General features: G+C 42.8%; 1 protein-coding gene across 1 annotated transcript; it reads left to right on the top strand.

Moving 5' to 3' along the window:
- The first annotated feature begins 18016 nt into the window (after positions 1 to 18016).
- S100A12 (S100 calcium binding protein A12) lies at positions 18017 to 19664 on the top strand. The gene is made up of 3 exons (XM_082661702.1): positions 18017 to 18236; positions 18803 to 18960; positions 19427 to 19664. The coding sequence occupies exons 1-3, from the start codon at positions 18125 to 18127 to the stop codon at positions 19565 to 19567; spliced, it is 411 nt and encodes a 136-aa protein (XP_082517828.1). The 5' UTR covers positions 18017 to 18124; the 3' UTR covers positions 19568 to 19664.
- Positions 19665 to 20326: the final 662 nt, after the last annotated feature.

The raw sequence follows: 20326 nt of genomic DNA on the forward strand, positions 1-20326 counted from the left end.
TTTATCAAAGATAAGGTGACCATATGTGCGTGGGGTTATCTCTGGGCTTTCGATCCTGTTCCATTGATCTATCTTTCTGTTTTTCTGCCAGTACCATACTGTCTTCATTACTCTAGCTTTGTAGTATTTTCTGAAGTCAGACAGCCTGATTCCTCCAGCTCCGTTTTTCGTTCTCAAGATTGCTGTGACTATTCAGGGTCTTTTGTGTTTCCATACAAATTGTGAAATTTTGTGTTCTAGTTCTGTGAAAAATGCCAGTGGTAGTTTGATAGGGATTGCATTGAATCTGTAGATTGCTTTGGGTTGTAGAGTCATTTTCACAATGTTGATTCTTCCAATCCAAGAACATGGTATATGTCCCCATCTATTTTTATTATCTTTAATTTCTTTCATCAGTGTCTTATAATTTTCTGCCTACAGGTCTTTTGTCTCCTTAGGAAGGTTTATTCCTAGATATTTTATTCTTTTTGATGCAATGGTAAATGGGAGTGTTTTCTTGATTTCACTTTCAGATTTTTCATCATTAGTGTATAGGAATGCCAGAGATCTCTGTGCATTAATTTTGTATCCTGCTACTTTATCAACTTCATTGAGTAGCTCTAGTAGTTTTCTGGTAGCAGCTTTAGGATTCTCTATGTATAGTATCATGTCATCTGCAAACAGTGACAGCTTTACTTTTTCTTTTCCAATTTGGATTCCTTTTATTTCCTTTTCTTCTCTGATAGATGTGGCTAAAACTTCCAAAACTATGTTGAATAAAGAGTAGTGACTGTGGGCAACCTTGTCTTGTTCCTGATCTGAATGGAAATGCTTTCAGTTTTTCACCATTGAGGACGATGTTGGCTGTGGGTTTGTCGTAAATGGCCTTTATTATGTTGAGGAAAGTTCCCTCTATGCCTACTTTCTGCAGAGTTTTTATCATAAATGGGTGTTGAATTTTGTCGAAAGCTTTCTCTGCATCTATTAAGATGACCATATGGTTTTTCTCCTTCAGTTTGTTCATATGGTGTATCACATTGATTGATTTGCATATATTGAAGAATCCTTGCATTCTTGGAATAAACCCCACTTGATCATGGTGTGTGATCCTCTTAATGTGCTGTTGGATTCTGTTTGTTAGTATTTTGTTGAGGATTTTTGCATGTATGTTCATCAGTGATATTGGCCTGTAGTTTTCTTTCTTTGTCACATCCTGGTCTAGTTTTGGTATCAGGGTGATGGTGGCCTCGTGGAATGAGTTTGGGAGTGTTCCTCCCTCTGCTGTATTTTGGAAGAGTTTGAGAAGGATAGGTGTTAGCTATTCTCTAAATGTTTGATAGAATTCGCCTGTGAAGCCATCTGGTCTTGGTCTTTTGTTTGTTGGAAGATTTTTAATCACAGTTTCAATTTCAGTGCTTGTGATTGGTCTGTTCATATTTTCTATTTCTTCCTGATTCAGTCTTGGCAGGTTGTGTATTTGTAAGAATTTGTCCATTTCTTCCAGGTTGTCCATTTTATTGGAATAGAGTTGCTTGTAGTAATCTCTCATGATCTTTTGTATTTCTGCAGTGTCAGTTGTTACTTCACCTTTTTCATTTCTAATTCTATTGATTTGAGTCTTGTCCCTTTTTTTCCTGATGAGTCTGGCTAATGGTTTATCAATTTTGTTTATCTTCTCAAAGAACCAGCTTTTAGTTTTATTGATCTTTGCTATCGTTTCCTTCATTTCTTTTTCATTTATTTCCGATCTGATCTTTACACTTTCTTTCCTTCTGATAATTTGGTGTTTTTCTGTTCTTCTTTCTCTAATTGCATTAGGTGCAAAGTTAGGTTGTTTATTTGAGATGTTTCCTGTTTCTTAAGGTAGGAATGTATTGCTATAAACTTCACTCTTAGAACTGCTTTTGCTGCATCCCATAGGTTTTGGGTCATCGTGTCTCCATTGTCATTTGTTTCTAGGTATTTTTTTATTTCCTCTTTGATTTCTTCAGTGATCTCTTCATTATTAAGTAGTGTATTGTTTAGCCTCCATGTGTATGTGCTTGTATTTTTTACAGATCTTTTCCTGTAATTGATATCTAGTCTCATAGAACTGTGGTCAGAAAAGATACTTGATACAATTTCAATTTTCTTAATTTTACCAAGGCTTGATTTGTGACCCAAGATATGATCTATCCTGGAGAATATTCCGTAAGCACTTGAGAAAAATATGTATTCTGTTGTTTTTTGATGGAATGTGTCCTATAAATATCAATTAAGTACATCTTGTTTAATGTATCATTTAAAACTTGTGTTTCCTTATTTATTTTCATTTTGGATGATCTGTGCATTGGTGAAAGTGGGGTGTTAACCTCCCCTAGTATGAATGTGTTACCGTCGATTTCCCCTTTTATGGCTGTTAGTATTTGCCTTATGTATTGAGGTGCTCCTATGTTGGGTGCATAAATATTTACAATTGTTATATCTTCTTGTTGGATTGATCCCTTGATAATTATGTAGTGTCCTTGTCGCTTGTGATAGTCTTTATTTTAAAGTCTATTTTGTCTGATATGAGAATTGCTACTCCAGCTGTCTTTTGGTTTCTATTTACATGGAATACCTTTTTGCATCCCCTCACTTTCAGTCTGTATGTGTCTCTAGGTCTGAAGTTGGCCTCTTGTAGACAGCATATATATGGGTCTTGCTTTTGTATCCATTCAGCCAATCTGTGTCTTTTGGTGGGAGCATTTAATCCATTTACATTTAAGGTAATTATCGATAAGTATGTTTCTGTTCCCATTTTCTTAATTGTTTTGGGTTTGTTATTGTAGGTTTTTTCCTTCTCTTGTGTTTCTTGCCTAGAGAAGATCCATTCGCATTTGTTGTAAAGCTGGTTTGGTGGTGCTGAACTCTCTCAGCTTTTGCTTGTCTGTAAAGGTTTTCATTTCTCCATCAAATCTGAATGAGATCCTTGCTGAGTAGAGTAATCTTGGTTGTAGGTTTTTCTCCTTCATCACTTTAAATATGTCCTGCCACTCCCTTCTGGCTTGCAGAGTTTCTGCTGAAAGATTAGCTGTTAACCTTATGGGAATTCCCTTGTGTGTTATTTATTGATTTTCCCTTGCTGCTTTTAATATGTTTTCTTTGTATTTAATTTCTGACAGTTTGATTAGTATGAGTCTTGGTGTGTTTTTCCTTTGATTTATCCTGTATGGGGCTCTCCGGGCTTCCTGGACTTGATTAACTATTTCCTTTCACATATTAGGGAATTTTTCAACTATAACCTCTTCAAATATTTTCTCAGTCGTTTCTTTTTCTCTTCTTCTTCTGGAACCCCTATAATTCCAATGTTGGTGCATTTAATGTTGTTCCAGAGGTCTCTGAGACTGTCCTCAGTTCTTTTCATTCTTTTTTCTTTATTCTGCTCTACAGTAGTTATTTCCACTATTTTATCTTCCAGGTCACTTATCCGTTCTTCTGCTTCAGTTATTCTGCTATTGATCCCTTTTAAAGTATTTTTAATTTCATTTATTTTGTTGTTCATCTTTGCTTGTTTCATCTTCAGTTCTTCTAGGTCCCTGTTAAATGTTTCTTGCATTTTGTCTACTCTATTTCCAAGATTTTGGATCATCTTTACTATCATTATTCTGAATTTTTTTCAGGTAGACTGCCTATTTCCTCTTCATTTGTTAGGTCTGGTGGGTTTTTATCTTGCTCCTTCATCTGTGGTGTGTTTTTTGTCTTCTCATTTTGCTTATCTTACTGTGTTTGTGGTCTCCTTTTTGCAGGCTGTGGGTTCGTAGTTCCCGTTGTTCTTGGTGTCTGTCCCCAGTGGCTAAATTTGGTTCAGTGGGTTGTGTAGGCTTCCTGGTGGGGGGGATTAGTGCCTGTGTTCCAGTGGATGAGGCTGGATCTTGTCTTTGTGGTGTGCCGGTCCACATCTGGTGGTGTGTTTTTGGGTGTTTGTGGCCTTATTATGATTTTAGGCAGCCCCTCTGCTAATGGGTGGGGTTGTGTTCTTGTCTTGCTAGTTGTTTGGCATAGTATGTCCAGCACTGTCGCTTGCTGGTCGTTGAGTGAAGCTGGGTCTCGGTGTTGAGATGGAGATCTCTGGGAGATTTTTGCCATTTGATATTACGTGGAGCTGGGAGGTCTCTTGTAGACCAGTGTCCTGAAGTTGGCTCTCCCACCTCAGAGGCACAGCACTGACTCCTGGCTGCAGCATCAAGGGCCTTTCATCCCCATGACTCAGAATAAAAGGGAGAAAAATTAGAAAGAAAGAAAGACAGAGGATAAAAAGAATAAAATAAAGTAAGATAAAATATAATAAAGTTATTAAAATAAAAAATAATTATTAAGAATAAATTTTTTTAAAAAGTAAAAACAAAACAAAACAAACAAAAAATGGACAGATAGAACCCTTGGACAAATGGTGAAAGCAAGGCTATACAGACAAAATCTCACACAGAAGCATACACAGAGACACTCACGAAAAGGGGAAAAGGGGAAAAAATAATAAATCTTGCTCTCAAAGTCCACCTCCTCAATTTGAGATGATTCGTTGTCTATTCAGGTATTCCACAGTTGCAGGGTACATCAAGTTGATTGTGGAGCTTTAATCCACATCCTCTGAGGCTGCTGGGAGACATTTCCCTTTCTCTTTGTTTGCACAGCTCCCGGGGCTCAGCTTTGGATTTGGCCCCGCCTCTGTGTGTAGGTCACCGAAGGGCGTTAGTTCTTCACTCAGACAGGACGGGGTTAAAGGAGCCGCTGATTCGGGGGCTCTGGCTCACTCAGGCCAGGGGGAGGGAGGGGGACGATACGGGGCGAGACTGCCGCGGCAGAGGCCAGCGGGAAGTTACACCAGCCTGAGGCGCGCCGTGCGTTCTCCCGTGGAAGTTGTCCCTGCATTTCGGAACCCTGGCAGTGGCGGGCTGCACAGGCTCCCCGGAAGCGGGGTGTCGATAGTGACCTGTGCTCACACACAGGGTTCTTGGTGGCGGCAGCAGCAGCCTTAGTGTCTCATGCCCGTCTCCGGGGTCTGCACTGTTAGACGCGGCTCACGCCTGTGTCTGGAGCTCCTTTTTTTTTTTAAACATCTTTATTGGAGTATAATTGCTTTACAACGGTGTGTTAGTTTCTGCTTTACAACAAAATGAATCAGTTTAAGCAGTGCTCTTAATCCCCTGTCCTCCCGCACCAGGAAACAAAGAAGGAAGAAAAAGTCTCTTGCCTCTTCGGCAGCTCCAGACTTTTCCCCGGACTCCCTCCCACCTAGCCATGGTGCACTAACCCCCTGCAGGCTGTGTTCACACCGCCAGCCCCAGTCCTCTCCCGGCGCTCAGACCGAAGCCCAAGACTCAGCTCCCAGCCCCGCCCGCCCCGGCGGGTGAGCAGACAAGTCTCTCGGGCTGGTGAGTGCTGGTCTGCACCAATCCCTGTGCGGGAATCTGTCCACTTTGCCCCCCGCACCCCTGTTGCTGCACTCTCCTCCGTGGCTTCGAAGCTTTCCCCCTCCGCCACCCGCAGTCTCCGCCTGCGAAGGGGCTTCCTAGTGCGTGGAAACCTTTCCTCCTTCATAGCTCCCTCCCACTGGTGTCTCTGTTTATTCTTATCCTTTTGTCTCTGTTTATTCTTTTTTCTTTTTCCGCACCCAGGTACGTGGGAACTTTCTTGCCTTTTGGGAGGTCTGAGGTCTTCTGCCAGCGTTCATTAGGTGTTCTGTAGGAGTTGTTCACGTGTAGGTGTATTTCTGGTGTATCTGTGGTGAGGAAGGTGATCTCTGCGTCTTACTCTTCCGCCATCTTTCAAGTGAGTCTCCACATGCCTCTTTCTGAATTATCGTTTTCTCAGGGTTTATGCCCAGTAGTGGCATTTCTGGGTCATATGTAGTTAGTTGTCTTTTTAGTTTTTTAAGGAACCTCCATACTGTTCTCCATATTGGCTGTATCAATTTACATTCCCACCAATGGTGAAGTAGGGTTCCCGTTTCTCCACACCCTCTCCAGCATTTATTATTTGTAGATTTTTTGATGATGGCCATCTTGACCAGTGTGAGGTGATACCTTATTGTAGTTTTGATGTGCATTTCTCTAATCAGTGATGTTGAGTGTCTTTTCATGCATTTGTTGCCCATCTGTATGTCTACTATGGAGAAATGTCTATTTAGGTCTTCTGCCCATTTTTGCACTGGTTTTTTTGTTTTTGTGATATTAAGCTGCATGAGTTGCTTGTATATTTTGGAGATTAATCCTTTGTCAGGTGCTTCACTTGCAAATATTTCCTCCCATTCTGAGGGTTGTCTTTTGGTCTTGTTTATGGTTTCCTTTGCTGTGCAAAAGCTTTTAAATTTCATTAGGTCCCATTTGTTTATTTTTGTTTTTATTTCCCTTACACTAGGAGGTGGGTGGGTCAAAAAGGATCTTGCTGTGATTTATGTCATAGAGTGTTCTGCCTATGTTTTCCTCTAAGAGTTTGATAGTGTCTGGCCTTACATTTAGGTCGCTAATCCATTTTGAGTTTATTTTTGTGTATGGTGTTAGGGTGTGTTCTAATTTCATTCTTTTACAAGTAGTTGTCCATTTTTCTCAGCAGCACTTATTGAAGAGGCTGTTTTTTCTCCATTGTATATTCTTGCCTCCTTAATCAAAGATAAGGTGACCCTATGTGCGTGGGTTTATCTCTGGGTTTTCTATCTTGTTCCATTGATCTATCTTTCTGTTTTTGTGCCAGTACCATACTGTATTGATTACTGTAGCTTTGTAGTATAGTCTGAAGTCAGGGAGCCTGATTCCTCCAGCTCCGTTTTCCTTTCTCAAGATTGCTTTGGCTATTTGGGGTCTTTTGTGTTTCCATACAAATTGTAAAATTTCTTTTTCTAGTTCTGTGAAAAATGCCATTGGTAATTTGATAGGGATTGCATTGAACCTGTAGATTGCTTTAGGTAGTATAGTTATTTTCACAATGTTGATTCTTCCAATCCAAGAACATGGTATATCTCTCCATCTGTTTATGTTAATTTTGATTTCTTTCATCCGTGTTTTATAGTTTTGTGAGTAAAAGTCTTTTGCCTCCTTAGGTAGGGTTTATTCCTAGGTATTCTTTTTGTTGTGATGGTAAATGGGATTGTTTCTTAATTTCTCTTTCTGATCTTTTGCTGTTAGTGTATAAGTATGCAAGAGATTTCTGTGCATTAATTTTGTATCTTGTAACTTTACCAAATTCATTGATTAGTTCTGGTAGTTTTCTGGTGGCATCTTTAGGATTTTCTCTGTACAGTATCATGTTATCTGCAAACAGTGACAGTTTTACTTCTTCCTTTCCAATTTGTATTCCTTTATTTCTTTTTCTTCTCTGATTGCTGTGGCTAAGACTTCCAAAACTATGTTGAATAATAGTGGTGAGAGTAGACATCCTTGTCTTGTTCCTGATCTTAGAGGAAATGCTTTCAGTTTTCACCATTGAGAATGATTTTTGCTGTGAGTTTGTCATATATGGCTTTTATTATGTTGAGGTAGGTTCGCTCTGTGCCCACTTTCTGGAGGATTTTTATTATCAGTGGGTGTTGAATTTTGTCAAAAGCTTTTTGTGTATCTATTGAGATGATCATATGGTTTTTATTCTTTAATTTGTTAATATGGTGTATCATATTGATTGTTTTGTGTATATTGAAGAATCCTTGCATCCCTGAGATAAATCCCACTTGATCATGGTGTATGATCCTTTTAATGTGTTGTTGGATTCTGTTTGCTAGTATTTTGTTGAGGATTTTTGTGTCTATGTTCATTAGTGATATTGGTCTATAATTTTCTTTTTTTGTGACATCTTTGTCTGGTTTTGGTATCAGGGTGATGGTGGCCTCATAGAATGAGTTTGGGAGTGTTCCTCCCTCTGCTATATTTTGGAAGAGTTTGAGAAGGACACGTCTTAACTCTTCTCTAAATGTTTGATAGAATTCACCTGTGAAGCCATCTGGTCCTGGATTTTTGTTTGTTTGAAGATTTTTAATCAAATCAAATTTTTTTTCAAAAAATTAAATATTTGTAATTTCATTACTTGTGACTGGTTTGTTCATATTTTCTATTTCTTCCTGGTTCAGTCTTGGAAGGTTGTGCTTTTCCAAGAATTTGTCCATTTCTTTCAGGTTGTCCATTTTATTGGCATATAGTTGCTTGTAGTAGTCTCTTATGAGCATTTGTATTTCTGTGGTGTCAATTGTAATCTCTCCTTTTTCATTTCTGAATTTATTGATTTGCATCCTCTCCCTTTTTTTCTTGATGAGTCTGGTTAAAGGTTATTCAGTTTTGTTTATCTTCTCAGAAAACCAGCTTTTAGTTTTATTGATCTTTGCTATTGTTTTCTTGTTTCTATTTTATTTATTTCTGCTGTGATCTTCATGATTTATTTCCTTATACTAATCTTGCGTTTTCTTTTTCTAGTTGCTTTAGGTGTAAGGTTAGATTGTTTATTTGAGATTTTTCTTGTTTCTTGAGGTGAGCTTGAATTGTTATGAACTTCCCTCTTAGAACTGCTTTTGATGCATCCCATAGGTTTTGGATCATCGTGTTTTTGTTGTCATTTGTTTCTAGGTATTCTTTGATTTCCTCTTTGCTTTCTTCAGTGATCTCTTGGTTATTTAGCAGTGCACTGTTTAGCCTCCATGTATTTGTGTTTTTTACTGTTTTTTTTTTCCTGTAATTGATTTCTAATCTCATAATGTTGTGGTTGGAAAGGATACTTGATACAATTTCAATATTCTTAAATTTTCCAAGATTTGATTTGTGACCCAAAATGTGATCTATTCTAGAGAACGTTCCATGTGCACTTGAGAAGAAAGTGTATTCTTCTGCTTTCAAGTGGAATGTCCTAAAGATATCAATTAAGTCTATCTGGTCTATTGTGTCATTTAAAGCTTGTGTTTCCTTATTTATTTTCTGTCTCAATGATCTGTCTATTGGTGAAAGTGGGGTGTTAAAGTCCCCCACTATTATTGTGTTACTGTCGATTTCTCCTTTTATGGCTGTTAACATTTGCCTTATGTATTGAGGTGATCCTATGTTGGGTGCATAAATATTTAAAATTGTTATGTTTTCTTCTTGGATCGATCCCTTGATCATTATATAATGTCCTTCCTTGTGTCTTGTAACAGTCTTTATTTTAAAGTCTATTTTATCTGATATGAGTGTTGCTACTCCAGCTTTCTTGTGATTTCCATTTGCATGGAATATATTTTTCCACCCCCACACTTTCAGTCTGTATGTGTCCCTAGGTCTGAAGTGGGTCTCTTGTAGACAACATATATAAGGGTCTTGTTTTTGTATCCATTCAGCCAGTCTCTGTCTTTTGGTTGGAGCCTTTAATTCATTTACATTCAAGGGGATTATTGATATGTATCTTCTTATTACAATTTTCTTAAATGATTTGTGTTTGTTTTTGTGGATCTTTTTCTTCTCTTGTGTTTCCCACTTAGAGAAGTTCCTTTAGCATTTGTTGTAAAGCTGGTTTGGTGGTGCTGAATTCTTGTAGCTTTTGCTTGTCTGTAAAGCTTTTGAATTCTCCATGAAATGAGCTGAGCTCCTTGTTGGGGAAAGTAACCTTGGTTGCAGGTTTTTCCCTTTCATCACTTTAAATATGTCCTGCCACTACCTTCTGGCTTGTAGAGTTTCTGCTGAATGATCAGTTGTTAACCTTATGGGGATTTTCTTGTATGTTATTTGTTGATTTTCCCTTGCTGCTTTAATATTTTTTCTTGTATTTAATTTTTGATGGTTTGATTAATATGTGTCTTGGCATGTTTCTCTTTGGGTTTATCCTGTATGGGACTCTCTGTGCTTCCTGGAGTTGATTGACTATTTCTTTTCCCATGTTAGGGAAGTTTTCATCTATAATCTCTTCAAATATTTTCTCAGACCGTTTCTTTTTGTCTTCTTCTGGGACCCCTATAATTCGAATGTTGGTGCATTTAATGTTGTCCCAGAGGTCTCTGATTCTGTCCTCAATTCTTTTCATTCTTTTTTCTTTATTCTGCTCCCTGGCAGTTATTTCCACTATTTTATCTTCCAGCTCACTTATCCGTTCTTCTGCCTCACTTACCCTGCTATTGATTCCTTCTAGAGTAGTTTTAATTTCAGTTATTGTGTTGTTCATCATTGTTTGTTTTCTCCTTAGTTCTTCTAGATCCTAGTTGAATGTTTCTTGTATATTCTCCATTCTATTTCCGAGATTTTGGATCAACTTTACTATCATTACTCTGAATTTTTTTCAGGTAGGTTGCCTATTTTGTCTTCATTTATTTGCTCTTGTAGGTTTTTACCTTTCTCCTTTGTCTGTAACATATTTTTTTGTCATTTCATTTTTTTTAATGGGTGGGGCTGTATTTCTGTCTTAATCATTGTTTGGCCTGAGGCATCCAGCACTGGAGTTTGTAGGCAGTTGGATAGAGCCGGGTCTTGGTGCTGAGATGAGGACCTCCGGGAGGCCTCACTTTGATTAATATTCCCTGGGGTCTGAGGTTCTCTGTTAATCCAGTGGTTTGGACTCAGAGCTCCCACCACAGGAGCTTGGGCCCAACCTCTGGCCTGGGAACCAAGATCCCACAAGCTGTGTGGCATGGCAAAAAAAAGAAAGAAAAAAGGAGTAATACAGTAACAAAGGATAAAAAACAAAATAAAAATAGGTAAAAAATATATTAGGAAAAATAAAAATATAATTGAAACAACTGCAACAAGGTAAAAATAAAACCACAACAGAATAAAGAAAAAAAAGGGGGGGGGGGAACAAGCCAAAATGAGCAGAACAATAACAAAGTATAAGGAATAAAATAAAATTAGAAAAATAAAAGATTTATTAGGACAAATAAAAATATAAACGAATTAACAACAATGAATCAACAAGGTAAAACAGAGCCCCAATCTGAAAGAGGAAAAACGGAAAAAAAAAAAAAAAGCCTTGGCTATGGGGGCAGAGTTTAGGCAGGGGTGGAATTTAGGCAGGGGTGGGGTTTAGGATGGGTGGGACCTGGGGGGGTGGGGGGGTGGTGTTTGAGTGTGGGGCGGGGCCTAGGCTCAGGACCCACTTAGCCAGAAAAGGCTCTGGGGGCGGGGCCTAGGCAGGTGATTTTCAAGCGTCGGGTGGGCAGGGCCTCTGCTTAGGACCTGCGGGGGAAGGGGAGAGGCAGCACATGGAAAGGAGGGCCTCTGGATTGTGGAGTTCCGGAGTTTGGAGGTAAGGGCCTGGTTGAGGGCATGTGGATGGGGTTTAGGCCCAGTGTGGTTGGAGGGGATCTCAGAGGGAGTCTCCGAGTGTAGAGGTAGGGCCCTGGTGGGGCTGTAGGGGCGGGGCTTGGGCTCTGCATGGCAGCAGGGAACCTCCGAGGGCAGAGGATTAGGCCTGGGAGCCCAACGGGCTCCCCAGGTCCCTAAGTGGACAGGGAAAGCACTGGCCCCATTCCCTTCCGTTCCTCTGTGCCCCCCTCCCCGGGTCTCCCCCAGGGTCTCCCCTGTCCCCACTGGACCCCTAACCGTGGGTGGATCCCGCTGGGTTTAGGAACACTCTTCCACTCCCCCAGCCACCCCTCAGGGGTGCCAGTCCTGTAGGTCTGGGCTTTACTTTTGCTCCCCCTTCCCTCCCTCTCCCTCAGGACCCATGAGGCTGGAGGGGGCCTTGGTGGACAGAGCATCAGGCCTGGGATCTCAGCAGACTCCCAGGGGCCCAAGTGGGCAGGGGAAACCTGGTCACACTCCCTTTTGATCCTCTGCCCTCCCAATGGTCCCCCCAATTTCCCCCTTTGGACGTGGGATCTCTTCCCCTCCTCCAGCCACCCCTCAGGGACATCAGTCCCATCCCGCCTCCACTTTTCCTCCCCCCTCACTACCCCCCTTGCACCACGTCCTACCCGGTCACTGGGGGTTCCTCCCATCCCCTTAGGTGTCCATGGTCCCCCACCGGTGCCTGGTAGGTGTCCTAGTTGTGCAGAGACCCAAATTCTGCGTCCTCCTAGTCCGCCATCTTGACTCTGCCCCCTGTGTCATATTTTTGATTCCACATATAAGTGATATCATGTGACATTTGTCTTTCTCTTTCTAACTTGGTATGAAAATCTCTAGTTTCATCCATGTTGCTGCAAATGGCATTATTTCATTCTTTTTTATGACTGAGTAGTATTCCATTGTATATACATACCACATCTTCTTTATCCATTCATCTGTCCATGGACATTTAGGTTGCTTCCATGTCTTGGCTAGTAACAAATCATTCTTTTTTTTTTTTTTTTTTTTTTTTTTTGCGGCATGCGGGCCTCTCACTGCTGTGGCCTCTCCCGCCGCGGAGCACAGGCTCCGGACGCGCAGGCTCAGCGGCCATGGCTCACGGGCCCAGCCGCTCCGTGGCATGTGGGATCCTCCCGGACCGGGGCACGAACCCGTGTCCCCCGCATCGGCAGGCGGACTCTCAACCACCGCGCCACCAGGGAAGCCCAACAAATCATTCTTGAAGCACACCTGACTACTCTGCTGGCTTCTCTGGGGCCTCTCAGAGAATTACATTTTTTAGCAAACAAGAAATTCTTTTTTTTTTTTTTTTGTAGTATGCGGGCCTCTCACTGTTGTGGCCACTCCCGTTGCGGAGCACAGGCTCCGGACGCGCAGGCTCAGTGGCCATGGCTCACGGGCCCAGCCGCTCCGTGGCATGTGGGATCCTCCCGGACCGGGGCACGAACCCGTGTCCCCTGCATCGGCAGGCAGACTCTCAACCACTGCGCCACCAGGGAAGCCCAACAAGAAATTCTTTAATTTCTTTCTTCTCTGCTTTCTGGAATATCTTGCCAATCACCTGGTTTCTGTCCAGGGGACTAAGACCTCCTGTAGATTTACAGATGTTTGTTGTTTTATTTTGTCTTATAATGGACATATGCTATGTGTAGTCTTTTGTATGTCTGAAAACGATATGGAATGCAGTAGTAAGGGAGGGAAAGAAAACAAACAAAAAGAAGCATCCTTTTGGAGTTCTTTAATCAGTCTCACCCCTTCGAGTGGCATCCTCAAAGGCAGCATGACTATTATTGTTCAATGACATAAATTTACAGTCCTGCAAGATGAAAAAGACCTACAGACCTGCTGTACAACACAGTGACTGCGGTTAATGATGTGGTATCGTGCACGCAAATGTTTGTTAAGCAGGTAATGTCACTCTAAGTGTTCTTACCACAGAAACCAAAACCAGAACTAAAGGTACTCAAAGAAAATTTTGGAGGTGACGGATGTGCTTATGACATCGATTGTGGTGACGGTATCATAGGTGTTTGCATATGTCCAAACTCATTAAGTTTTACGCATTAAATATGTGCAGTTTTTGTACATCAATTATGTCTCAATAAAGCTGTTAAAAAACCAGTTAATTTCACCTGAAAAAGTAAAAAGAAAGGAAACAGTGACCTTGGACAGTCTCTGCCACACCCAATTTCCTAACATAATCACAGCCTGGTCTCAACATCAGTTGTCTAATTCTTTATTTTTTAATTTTTTATTTACTTTTATATACAGCAGGTTCTTATTAGTTATCCATTTTATACATATTAGTGTATATATGTCAATCCCAATCTCTCAAATCATCACCCCCCCAGTTGTCTAATTCTGAAGGGCAAATTAGTCCATGATGCTGAGTAATCTGGATGAAACTTCAATTTGAATCGTGACGTGATTTGTTCAGTTGCGGATAAACACACCATTGCAAGCATCTTATTTTCCTGCCATTTGCTCATGCTCCTACCTGTCCAGTTTCTCCTCTTGTGGCCTCCCCATCCCTGAATTTCTCAAACACCCCAGGGGTTTTCTTAACCCATTGCTGGGATCTGTTCTGCCTCCACAAGCCAAAGGGGCAGGGAGCTGGGGTCTCACTCACTTGTCCCCCAAAAGCAGTAGCTTCTTGTGCTTGTAAGGTGTGGTCATTGAAGCCTGGGCTGTGCAGTTTTAGGGGCAAACTGCTAGCCACTGCTGCTGGGGTGGTGCAGGTCCTCATCCACACCTCAGTGGTGCTCCATATGGGGCCTGGACCCTCCTCCTTTCTGTATATGTTGCTATGGTAACTGGGTTACCACAAAGCATGCAGGGGAGTCTGTGGTACTGAATGGAGGTCACCAGGCTAGACTTCAAAAGATTTTATTTCAGAGGTCTTGATAACCTCTTCCTACCATGGCACTTTGATCATGGTCATCATAGCCCAACTTGATAGCTTTTTCTAACTTCCAAATTTGGAGGCTGTGACGGGAAAGTGGGGGAAGGCATAGAGGGATTGCTGTCTCACTTCCTGAAAACCCTGGGATACTTTTTGAAAGCTGGTCCAGTGACTAGCTTTGCACCCCAGAATAACTGAGGGAGAGATTTTCCTCCCCCCTTAGCCATAAAAGATTTTTGACATTCTGCTTGCCAAAACTGAGGATAAAGCTGATGATTAATTTTGTTCAAACAAGAAGAAGCAACGCCTCTCCTTTCCTGGCCTTTTTAGCTCTGTCCCCGCCTTACCAGAGAGCCTTTCCCGTCTATGTCCTCCCAAGACTGTAAGCTCAGTGAGGTCAGTACCATGTCTGTCCTGTTCATGGTTGCTTTCCCCAGTGCCTGGCCAGCAGTGACTACCAGATATGAAGGGCCAGGAAGTGTTTGCCAGGTGAAGAAACCCACACTCCTCTTCTCATCATTGCTCAGAAGTAAGAGTGGATCTGAGGCTCTCTTCACATCTCTGGGGATGGTATCCCTTTAGACCCAACGCCTCCCATCCTTTAAAGCAATGTCACCCTCTTTTTCCCTCTCTTTGCTTACCTGGGAGTTTATTTCCCTCCTGGAGAAGGATTTTTCAGAGAAGGTGCCTCTATAAGGGTAGGGCACTCATATTTATTGTCTCTACCCAGAGCCAGGCTCTGGGCTAACTTGGAGGGTAAACCCAGCTCGGTGGGTTGCCATTCTGCCCCTTCTGGTCACCCTGCCCCATTTTATGCTCTACGTGTGCCGCTCCCCACTTCTTGATGTGACTAACAGAGTCATTTCGGTTGCCATGAGTACTTTTTGGGTAATTTAAAGTTTTGGTATCATTTCAATTTGATGTAATTTAGTTTGATAAGTCCAAACTTATAGAAGAATTGCAAGTACAGTGCAGGCAATTCCCATATACTCTTTACTCAGATTTACCAGTTTAATTCATTGTTTTTTGCATTATGAAAATTTAGTTATCTTGATATACTTTTTCGGGGTGTTTACATGATCACATTCAGTGTATTCCTCCTGAAGCTCTGTCTATCTTCTACTTTAGAGCATGTGTTTATTTCTTGTTGAGGTTAGAAGAGTTAGAATGAATTCACATTTTTGCTAGTTAAAATTTTTTCTAATGTGCTAGGTTCCCCACCATTGTCGAGGTATTTTGACCAACTTTATAGAGGAAGTTGTGAAAGTAAATCTCTATCAATTTGGCTCAAAATTTACTTGAAAAGTTTGTTTCCTGTTGTGTAGTATGCTATTACTTTTTGTGCATAATGACTTCAGAGGCAGTAGTATTTTTCTTAATTAATAAACTTTATTTTTCAGGGGCAGTTTTAGGTTTACAGAAAAATTGAGCAGAAAGTCCAGCGAGTTCTCAAATACTCCCTTAGCCCCCACTCCCCCAGCTCCCTTGTTATTGACATCTTGTATTGGTGTGGTATGTTTGCTACAATCGATGAGCGAACATTAATGCATTATTGTTAACCAAAATCCATAGTTCATGTTACTGTTCACTCTTTGCATTGTACATTCTATGGGTTTTGACAAATGTAAAATGACATGCATCTACCATTGCAGTATCATCTATATCAAACTATCAACAAAAGAGTTTCCCATACTCTTCATCCTTCTTGGCTGCCATGAGCATCAGCTTCCTACACAGTCTTGGCCTCGAGGAGTTCCTATTGATGGGGAGGTAGGACCAGCCCAAGGAATAGCCAGGAGGCCACCAGTCTCTGGAATACCCTTTGGAGCACCAAGGCCAGCAGCAGGAGGGAACATCACTTGGGCTTGACCTTTCCTGTTGGGCCCAATCCTACCTTTTCAGTGAGGTCAGGTGGCAGGAAGGAGGAAGGTAAGACAAGTGATATTATTCCCTGTGCCAGGAACTGTGTCAGGAGCCTTCTGTGTGAACTCCCTTGACTTCTGGAAGTCCTTTCTGGACGGGCACAGGTGTAGGGACTGGTGCTCAGAGGGAAAGCTGGAGTGTAGGCTCCTCCACCAGTGGACGCTCTTCAAGACACAGAAGAGGCAGGTCTCTTTGTTCTGCTAGGAGACCCCCAGTATTCAGTGGCCAGGCCCCGGAGGGCTGGCTCTGGGCTCATGTTCATGCTGGCTGGGCTAAATGATCCACACATCCATGCTGGGTGGGTAAGGGCAAAAGTAAAACCAACTTAAAGATAGCACTTTACTGTTTTCAAGCCTTTTCTCATATATTCTGTCAGCTGAGCCTCATAACAAACCTGGGAACTAAAGGAGTCCGGTGAGGTGACCACACAAATGAAGAAACAGGCTCGTAGAGGTCAAAGGCTTGCCCAAGGGCACAGGCTGGTCCCTGGCACCCTTCCCACTGTGGCCTGCCAGGCAGCCCTGGTTCTCCCAAGTCCCCCTGCCAGTGTGGAATCCAGGTCGCTAGTCTTGGCCTGACTAGTGCCCCCCAACCCCCCACCCCCATTACGTGTGGTGAACTCTTCCTACGATTCAGGAAGGTGTCTGAACCCATTAGATTGCAAACTCCGGGAGAGCAGCCACGGAATTTGTGCTGCTCTGTCCCCGAGTCTCACACAGTGAGTTGGAGGGTGTGGGGGAGCGTGGAAGAAAGAATTTTTAAAAAGGCTAATCAAGAATTGATGGCATTAGGACACAAACTGGAAGAAAAAGGTCAGGGTCTGATATAAGATTGTGTCATTTACCAAAAATTAGGTTTTCTACAAAAAGTATGAGCATGTAGTATTACTATTATTTTAAAAATAAATTTATTTATTTATTTTATTTATGGCTGTATTGGGTCTTCTTTGCTGCGCACGGGCTTTCTCTAGTTGCGGCCAGCGGGGGCTACTCTTCGTTGTGATGCGCGGGCTTCTTCTCATTGTGGTGGCTTCTCTTGTTGCGGAGCATGGGCCCTAGGCACACGGGCTTCAGTAGTTGTGGCACGTGGGCTCAACAGTTGTGGCTTGTGGGCTCTAGAGCGCAGGCTCAGTTGTTGTGGCGCACGGGCTTTGTTGCTCCACGGCATGTGGGATCTTCCCGGACCAGGGCTCGAACTCGTGTCCCCTGCATTGGCAGGTGGATTCTTAACCACTGCGCCACCAGGGAAGCCCCAAGCATGTATTATTTTTGATAACAAAAAATTATTCTCATTTTAGGGAAAAATTACAAAATGGCAAAGGTTTTGAAAGTAGACAATTTTGGATTTGGCACTTAGAAAAGTTCCTTAACCTTAACTCATTTTCTTCATCTGCAAAATGGGGAAACCGTTAGCGCTGTTGGAGTGAAGGCTGTTTGGAGAATTAGGTGAGGGTTTGTGTAAGGCAGTGTCTGGCATGATGTGAGTGCCCAATACATGGTCACTTTTAAAAACACTTAGGGAATTCCCTGGTGGTCCAGTGGTTAGGACTAGGTGCTTTCACTGCTGTGGACTGGGTTCAGTCCCTGGTCAGGAAACTAAGATCCTGGAAGCTGCACTGCGCGGCCAACAAACAAACACTTAGACTTTAGTTCAGAACATTTTTAGATTTATGGAAAAATTGAGAAAATAATATAGAGAGTTCCAGTATTCCTGCACACAGTCTCCCCTATTATTAACATCTTACATAGTGTGGTACATTTGTTACAATTAATCAGCTGCTCTTGACACGTTATTATCAACTAAGTTCCATACTTTATATTCAGATTTCTTTAGTTTTAAACCAATGTGCTTTTTCCTTTCCCAGATTACATGTCTACTTTGGTTGTTTTTATTATCACTATCACTTTTGTTGCATAGACACTCAGCAAATGCCTCTCCCCAGCCCTTCCCTTTCCGGGTAGGAGCCATGCCTGCAGTGAAACTTGTTCTCTTGCAATCTGAGCTGCCCATTTTGCAGTCAGTGCCGCATGTTTGAAGCTTCTCTTGAGCAACAGAGAAACATGCCCCATGGTGAATGAGAGAAGTTTCTTCACTCGAGGTCAAAGGTGACACCTGCCTTATAAAAACCTCCCTGGCTCAGGGCTCCTCACCAGTGCTGCTGCCTCCACACTTCTGTGCATTGAGGGGTAAGTGTCCTTTCCTTGGCTGGGCCTTCAGGGGGCCACTTGGCAGGCTGTTGGAAGCTACAACCCCCTGCCTGCTGGAGCCGCTCTGGGCTGACTGCATTTTGGGCCCAAGGATGCCAGCTCTTGCTGTGCTAGGAAGACCCAGTCTCAGGACTTGGGGATGGCCAAGGTGGGTGGGGTGGCTGGTATCTGTAAGGGCCCTTAAGTACCAACACTTGGGGGAAAGGGAACAGTCTGGCCAACCACAGCACCCTTCCCAGGTGAGCTTGAGTGATTAACACCCTCTGGACTGTAGTCCCCAGGAGACGGGGGGACATGGAACTCCGCGACAGTTAAGGCTGATTCTTTTAGACTTTAGGCGGTATTCTATGTCCTTCTCTCCCCATCCTATCTGCAAATGAGAACATTCACCGTGGATCAAACACAGAGCAGAGAGAACGCAGAGCAGACCCAGGGGTAGTCATCCCTTGTCTAAACCTTTGATACGGACAGAGAGGAGAGAGTGGAAGTGCTGTGGGGTGGGGGAGGAACTGCCCCTTGACAAGACCTCCCTTGTCTCTTTGAAGGTGAATGCGAAGTTAGGGAGATGACGAAGCTGGAAGACTACCTGGAGGGAATCATCAACATCTTCCACCAGTACTCCATTCGGCTGGAGAATTATGACACCCTCAACAAGAGTGAGCTGAAGAAGCTGATCACAAAGGAACTTCCAAATGCCCTCAAGGTACGTGATGCTCCTCTCTTGGAAAAGTTGCCCGACCCCCTGCACTGAGGGCAGTGGCAAGGCCTGAAGGATGATGGTGGGACAAGGGGTGGGTTCTTCCCAGTTTGAGCTTCCAAGGATGTCTCCCCCCACCCCCCCACCAGCTGTGGGACAGGGGCTTTTCCTCCCTCTCTGAATAACTCCCACCATCACCTTAGGCTCTGCTCCTTCCTGTCTCTGTAGAGTGGAGAGAGGCAGGGCAGGGCGGGATTGGATTGCTGAGCTACACAGCATCTTCCAGGTTAAGACTTGATTCTAGGATGGCCCAAGACAGCTGCTTCTCTCTGTCTTCTGTTTTCTCACATTGGATTCTCCCACATATTTTTGGCTAATCAGTTGGTGTTCCCAGGCCTCCCTAAGCTGAGTTCTGAGGGATTCGAGGCCTGGATAAAGGGGAGCTCACTGTCCCTGCTTCCCCTTCTCCAAGAACACCAAAGACCAACCTTCCATTGACAAAGTGTTCCAAGAGCTGGATGCTGATAAAGATGGACAGGTCACCTTTGAGGAATTCGTAGTCCTGGTGTCCAAGGTGCTGAAGACTGCCCATGCTGATATCCACAAAGAGTAGAAGCTCTGATGGGCCCTTCCCAGCAATGTCCCCAAGAAGACTTTCCCTTCTCCTCACCGAAGTTTGCCTTGCCCGAAGGAAGCGAGAGTTAATAAAAGTACCCTTGAACAGTTCATAACAGTGTCTGTGTACTTTTTTTCTTTCACAAAACTTGATCCTTCCTCACCCCTGCTGTTCTGACAGTCCCCATTTAGACCTCTGAGAACCCCTGCTCTGTTCATTTGTTCACCAATAATTTATTAAATGTCCCCTATTTGTTCATTTATTCATTTATTTAACAAATATTTACTGAGCATCTATAATAGCCAGAGACCAAAGACGTGAAGTCCCTGTCCTCTTGGGTCTTGCGTTCTACTGGGGAGGGGATAGAAAATGAACCAACAGACAAACCACTAGGTATTAGCATAGAGATATATCATATGATACACTGGTAGGTAATGATATGTGATATGAAGAAAGCTAAAGCAAGGAAATAAGGGGCAGAGGGAAGGATAGGGATACTGTAAATATGATAATTGAGGGATGTGTTTGAGCAGAAATCTAAAAGAAAGGAAGGAGAGCAGCTTGCCGTTGTCTGTGGGTCAAGAGTTCCTGCAGAGAGAGGCTGAGGACCTGAGACGGGCGTGTGTCTAACCTGCTCAAAGACCAGCACAGTGGCGGATGCAGATCTGAGGTGGGGCTGGTGGGAGACCAGAGCCTTCAGGAAACAGGGAGCAGGGAGCAGGGGTTTACAGCCTGTGGGGAGGGCCTTGGATTTTG

The sequence above is a fragment of the Grampus griseus genome (genome assembly GCF_964374135.1).
Source record: "Grampus griseus genome assembly, chromosome: 1".
In the NCBI taxonomy this organism is placed as follows: Eukaryota; Metazoa; Chordata; class Mammalia; order Artiodactyla; family Delphinidae; genus Grampus; species Grampus griseus.